The sequence below is a fragment of the Gastrolobium bilobum genome, unplaced genomic scaffold, assembly GCF_033153095.1.
Source record: "Gastrolobium bilobum isolate Gb01-03AN ecotype WA unplaced genomic scaffold, APGP_CSIRO_Gbil_v1 utg12501, whole genome shotgun sequence".
NCBI classification, from domain to species: domain Eukaryota; kingdom Viridiplantae; phylum Streptophyta; class Magnoliopsida; order Fabales; family Fabaceae; genus Gastrolobium; species Gastrolobium bilobum.
Window position 1 is genome coordinate 60,646 of NW_026895449.1, and position 7,012 is coordinate 67,657.

Here is a 7,012-nt window from a genome sequence, read left to right on the forward strand (position 1 = left end):
TGGTAAGATCATAGATTGATTTTTCACAGTAGGTGAGTTAGGATTTTTCACAGCAAGGGAGTAGCTCTTGTTGCTGGTGCGTCACGCTCTCGGACTGTGATTTATGCCCACGTTAGGTTACAATAGGTCACGTGATGTACTATTAACGTCTCTTTCATTACGGAAAATATTTGCATTAGATTTAGTGCTCAAATAAAATATACTTAAGTAATAAATTATTAATGCATCATTACTTAATTGTTAATCATCATAATTTTTTCAGACATAATTAATTACCATATGTAATCATTAATTATCTACTATAATGAAATGATGCGGAGCAGCCACTACAAGCGAGCACACAGCATTCGAGGAACTGTAATAACCGAAGTGTTCAAATTTTGTCAAGGAGTGGATTCTCTTACGTGTAAAACTGATCATGTTATTTGATCACAATTACTCGTTTAAAAATTATACAATTTTTTATCTCTTATCTCATAATCAATGAATCAATGAATAGTTATGATCAAATAACATGACCACTTTTTCACATGAGAGGATACACTCAGCCACCTTAACATATTTATTTTTTCAGCAAAAATAATTCAATGTAATGCAGCCAATTGGTCACAACTCGCAAATATTAGGGAATTGGATTTTGTTGAATCTCAAATAAATAATCATTTTCTTATTTAAGGATATTTAACAAAAACAATTTTTAAAACAACAGAATGAGCAGCACCATTACCCTGGAGAACATACATTTGTTCTACGTATCAATTATAAATAAAACAAAAATTAAAAATTAATCATCCTGGATTACTACTAATATTTCCACGTGCAAGTATAATCAAATCGAATGCTGTTATTCAATAGGTAGCCTCCCAAGAGAGTTCATTCAACGCTAATACTTGAAGGTAATCACAAACAAAGAAAACTACCACGCATTGAGATCAATACTCAGGAACACACAATGATACCATTAGTATAAAATAATACAAGCTCTGTATGAGCATCCTTTCAATGATTTCATTTGAATGGATTATAGATCAAGTTCAATCCCTATTTTTGGAAGTTAAAAAACAGGTGAGGAAACAGAAGCAAATAAAAACAAAAGTTTTTTTTTTTCCTTTTCTTATTAAGCAAATTCTGTAAAGAGTGAAGAAGTTAGCCATCCTACTCTATACTCAAAAAATTAAGAACTCTTAGACATAGCACAAAAAAGTGACCAGAGACATCAACACCATAAAGCTCCCCAATTCTCAACAGTTCGATTCTACTTTCTTTTTTGAAAAAAAAATAAAAAAAATAAGAACAGTTGGATTCCATTTGACTAGTTCTAAACAAGAAAAGACCATAAAACAAAACTGGAGAAAGACTGCACCTCTATCAGAAAAGTAAATATCAATATATACAAGAAAACATGATATACAATTCTCCAGCTTTGAATGATTACAGTAATTGAATGGTTAGCTCTCTACATCATACACAATATTTGCATGCTCAACCGCTATACTAACAAAATGTTAGGGAGAAGAAAACAACAAAAAAGAAAAGTGGGAAAAAACAATACAACAGCGAGCCAATAAAAACGGCACATTATCAACATCCTCTGCTAAATCCTAGTACATCATTCAAACATTAAGTTCTAAACAGTCTGCCACATTCCAGACTTCAGTAAGTAAACCCATTACATCAACAACATTGGTTTAATCGTGTGCTTAAAACATAAATTCAAATCAAAAGCGATATCTTCATAGCGAATGTTCTACTTCTCATTGTAAGAAGAGGATTGTCATAACTTAGCTCTCCAATATTGATGGCACTTGATCCCCAAAGCAACCCAGAGTTTGAATGAACAGTTTCCTTTCTCAAAGCAATTGTCCCTATGTAAAACAGAAGCCCATAACAATAATAGTTGCAATTCAGAAGGTATTAATATAAAAGAAGCAATAGCAGGTTTAATTCATATAAAAGGAAAAAGAATACTATCTCAATTCAGTTAAACAGCACAACAGAAAATTTATGGTTGAGGGAGTAAAACAAATACATAAACACCAAGAGCAAACTACACTTTTTTTATTTTCTGATACCATGAATATAGGACTTTGATATGATCATATGTTCAATAAGTGCATATCTACCACATAATATTGCATTAAGTTCACACAGTTACAATACAATATCATAAAAAGGGGAAATCGGAGATATAACAACTGTAATGAATTGCCTGGCCAACTTGTTATCAAATGTAGGACGTTGATTTGATCAACTTTTTAATAAGTGCAGATCTACCACATATTTGAGTATTGTGTTTAAATAGTTACACTATCAACAAATGGGGAAGGGAAAAGGGAGCAACTGTAATGAATTGCCTGACAAATTTGTTACCAGCATGCACATGTAGAAACTACATAACCAGAATGACTGTATGCACAGTTGGCTCCACATAATAAATTCCTTTACTATGCTTAATTAACAAAAGAGAACTTTTGACAAGTGACAACTGCAAAGCTTTAAGCAGATGACATACAGATTCCCATTTCATCCAGAAATTTATAGTCACAGTCACCTGGTCTTAACAAGAGAAACATGCAAGGCCTTAAACAAATCAGGAAAAATAATCACACTCACTCTGTCAACAATGGCATCAATAGCAGAGGGATGTAGGAAAACAATAAAGCCTCACATACCAGAGAATACATGCAAAATAGAACTATGAAGAAAAGACGAGAAATTTGATCATAAGCCTTGTGCATATTATTGAATATAAAAAAAAAAAAAAAATTCAGAATTTTTGTGTTAGGAAACAAACAGAATTTCAAGGAAGGAGGATAACTAGAATAAAGAAGATGAGATATGAACAAAAGAAATATTAGACTGCAATTTTAACTATGCAGTGGAAGAAGGGAAATTTTATATTCTAAACATAATATTTACAATTAAATTTAATACTTGTTTCGTAATAAACCAGTAAATTAGGTTTTGACAGGTTTCTCATATGCTGGCTATAGTGTTATTAATCATAATAAGCAAGGCAAGTAGATATAACAAACCAAGATAGAAAGATACATAACACAAGAAGACAAAGAACTGAAGTCATGAACTAACCTTTCTCACAGGAGAACAAAACCATGCTCCTGACAAGAAGCAACCAGAACAAGTGATTGAAATAAAGCAGCTGCTCAACAACTTCTGGATCAGAGGAGCACAACCAGAAAATCCAAACAAACATGACAAATCCTGATTTTTCAATTATAATTCTTTCCTTCCTCAATGGAAAGTATTACTCAGAGGTAAGCCGCCTCCTCTTCCCATAATCAGCATCTTTTGGCCTAGAATGGTGTTCCTCCTCTTGTGATAATCGTGATTTGTTGTGAGTCCTTGATGACCGTCCCTGATCCCACTCATCCTCAGGCTCTGCCTCACGATCTCTGTACCTATGATGTTCTGCATATCTGTCCCTATCTTCCTTGTACTTGTCCCGCTCACGGTCCCGATCCCTTTCACGGTCACGATCTCGAGACCGCTCACGATCACGCTCACGGTCTCTGTCTCGTTCCCGACCCATTTCTCTTTCATCGCGAGGCCTTCTTTCTGACCATTCATGGTCACGTCCCATATCTTTTTCTCTAGGTGCATCTCTCTCATATCCTTGATCCCTATCATCCCTATACCTTCGCTCAGAAGAACCAGACCAGTCCCTTTCTGATCCTCTATCTTTATCCCTCATAGCATTAGGCCACCCAGCTCTATCATGGCTCACCTCACCATACTGATGATCTGATGCAGCTTCCTCCCCATAACTTGACTCTCCAGCCCTGCCACCACCATGCTCCTCACCACCCCATCCACCCATACTTGGATCAGACCACATTCCCATATTAGGACCATCAATACCTGATGTAGGCATCATCCCCATACCATTCACAGGCATCCCTCTTCCAAAAAAGGCTGGATTAACATGAGGTGCAACTCCAGGCAAACCAACACCTGGAAATGAAGGCAAAATCCCAGAGAATGGAGGCGCCGGACCACCAGGAAAGCCTCCATAGCCGCCCATTCTACCCATTGGACCACCAAATGCAGGGTCAAAACCCTGATTCATCATTGACTGATGATGCAACAAAGGCGGGGCAGCACCAATACCCTGTCCAAATCCATTTCCACCATTGCCCATTATACCTCTACCGCCCATCCCACCGCCCCTATTCCTCATTGAATTAACAGCCCCCCTATTCCCCATCCCAGGATTATTCCCTCTCCCCCAGTTACCTCTTCCATAACCTCTATTTCCATCCCCACCTTGGTAGTTACCACCCGTCGCAATATTACTACCACCAGGCTTAGCCCCTGTATCAGCAGGCCCCCTCCTTCCCTGCGAAACTCCAGATTGGGTCATCTGTTGATTCCTAGATATCTGAGCCTCTCCCATTTTCTTAACAGTAAAAGGGGATGCATAAGCAACAACACACGGCCTCCCATTAAACAGATGACCATTCATCCCTTCCTTACAAGCAGTTGCTGCAAAAGATTCATAAAACTCAACCTGGCAATACCCTTTTGATTTCCCACTAGCTTTCTCATCATAAAACTTCACCTCCTTCACAGACCCATATTTACAAAGTTCAGCTTCCAACTCAGCATCAGTAGTCCACCAATGCAAATCACCCACAAATAATATAGTACCCCCAGCAGGGCCACCACCAGCACCACCACCTGTAACCACACCAGTTCCACCTCCACCTCCTCCAGTATTAACACTACTAACTGCAATCACACTGTTCCCAACCCCATTTCCACCGGCCCTATTAAGATTCCCTCCTCCTCCACCTCCACCACCAACACCTTGTCTCACTAAACCCTCATTTCCGACACTCCCAACAACTCCACCAAGCAGTGGTTGCCCAATAATCCCCTGCACTCCAACAGTATCATTTCCACCCTTCTCCTCAATCTCACTCAATTTCTTAGATGCTTGTCCTAATTCAACCCTAATCCCGCCTCCACCACCCATCGACGACCCCGATCCACCTCCACTTACAGGATTACTCCCTCTAAACCCCTGATTCTGAAACCCATCAACTCTACCAGAAACCCTCGATTCCACAACCCCACCACCACCAACACCCTCACTGGCTCCACCACCACCGACGCCCGGTATAGAAACTCCACCAGCATCCTGCATCACCGGAGCAGGCTGCAGCTTCTTGTCGTCAACGTCGTCGTTTCTAATCCCTGAATCCTCGTTCTTGCGCAGCGATTGAAGAAACCCTTCTCCGACATTGACATCGTTGTAAAGGTCCTCGTAATCATCGTCTTCCTCAGCCAAAAAACCATCGTCGGCAACAGCTGATATAGCTTCGTTACGGTGGAACTGATCCATGGGATCCCCACTCTCACCGTACCCTCCCTCACCTTCATCCATTTTTGGATTTCCCAAAATATACTACTCTCTTTTTTTCAGGTTTTGCAGTGAAGGGTGAGATCAAAATCGAAGAAGAAACATTGAGGATTGAAACGCAGCGTAGAGAAGGGAGAGAGATCTTACCAGGGAAATAGAAGAGTAACAGAGGTCATGAGTTGTGTGTAGAAGAAGAGAAAGAGTTAAACAGAGACAAACCCTAAATGTGGAAACAAGTTGTCAACTAATCTAATCCTTTTTGTCATGTTGTTTTGCTGCTGAGAGTAAACTATTCTAAAATTTTAAATTTTCTAATCTTTTATGCATAAAAGTAAGCTAAGTAGGTTGGTGGTGTTATAGGAAGTAGGAACAATTTTTTCAGCTCGAATTTGAAGGCAATTTAGTCATGGGCAATATTGGTTTTTGTATATATTTTTTTAATTCATGTATTTTTATGTTATTAATGCTTTTGTTGCTTTTTAAAGTTTTGAATTCTTTTATCTCAAAAATATTTCTGCAGTTAATGCACATAAGTTATTCGCATTTACTCTTAAAATGATGTCGTTTTGGTGTTGAAATATTAAAAAATTATAATTATAAAGACTATTACAACCCTAAAATAAATTAAAATTACAAAAACATCTTGATTTTCGCCCAAAATGACACCATTTTGGGCTCAATGCAAATAACTTATCTGCATTTACCGCAAAAAAATGAACCCCTTCTTTTATCTAATTCTTCCTACCTTGGTCTTAAAATTTGAATATCTTTTGTTATCAAATTTGAGTTATTTATAAACTGGCTGCCATTATTTGTGATGATTATTTCGGGTATACCAAACTTGCAAACAATCTTGTGATAAAAGAACTTACGTACTTTTTAGGCTGTGATAATGGCAATAAGCTCCGCCTTTATCCACATGGTAAAATAATTGACTGCCACGATAAGATATTTAACTTCTCCTGTTGCTTTCGGTAATGGGCTTAAGAGATCCATCTCTCATTTGTAAAATGGCCAGAGGGAGAAAATAATGAATAACTTCTCGGGGGGCTTATAAATGTCAGAAATTTTTTGACATTGTTTGCATTTCTGTACGTGTTTTTTGGTGTCCTTCCCCATAGTGGGCCAATAGTATCCTGCCTTCGTAGCTAACGACTTCCCTCCAAGGTGGTGCCTATTTATTCCTTCATGGATCTCCTCGAAGATATACTCGGTGGCCGGAGGAGCTATACACTTCAGTAATGGTGAATTAAATCCTCGTATGTATAATTACTCTTCTATGATGACAAACCAGGTTGTTTTCCATATAAACTTTCTGGCTTCCTGCTTATCATCGGGTAACTGGCCTTTCTTCAAAAAAAGATGCAATTGGGTCATCCAAGTTCCTTTTTCAATTGTGCACACTATACTCGGAGCCTGGAATTCTGACATACCATCATCTTAAGATTGCCGAAGGACTTAATACTTTCTAACTTCGAAAGGACATCTGCTCGAATGTGCTTACTTCTTTTGATATGGTCAACTCGAACCTCCTTAAATTCCTTCATCAAATTGTATACCTTGGCGAGATGTCTGATCCATGTGAAAGGGGTTTCGAATGGTCCTTGCACTACAGGTCCTACTTGAAAC

General features: G+C 38.2%; 1 protein-coding gene across 1 annotated transcript; it reads right to left on the reverse strand.

Moving 5' to 3' along the window:
- Positions 1-1,421: 1,421 nt before the first annotated feature.
- LOC133311976 (uncharacterized) lies at positions 1,422-5,608 on the reverse strand. The gene is made up of 2 exons (XM_061513119.1): positions 3,091-5,608; positions 1,422-1,865 (listed from the first exon to the last, which is right to left on the reverse strand). The coding sequence occupies exon 1, from the start codon at positions 5,405-5,407 to the stop codon at positions 3,266-3,268; it is 2,142 nt and encodes a 713-aa protein (XP_061369103.1). The 5' UTR covers positions 5,408-5,608; the 3' UTR covers positions 1,422-1,865; positions 3,091-3,265.
- Between the last annotated feature and the right edge of the window lie 1,404 nt (positions 5,609-7,012).

Bases quoted from the DNA above. Each gene is read 5' to 3' on its own strand.
- LOC133311976 (XM_061513119.1), bottom strand. From the start codon at position 5,407: ATGGATGAAGGTGAGGGAGGGTACGGTGAGAGTGGGGATCCCATGGAT.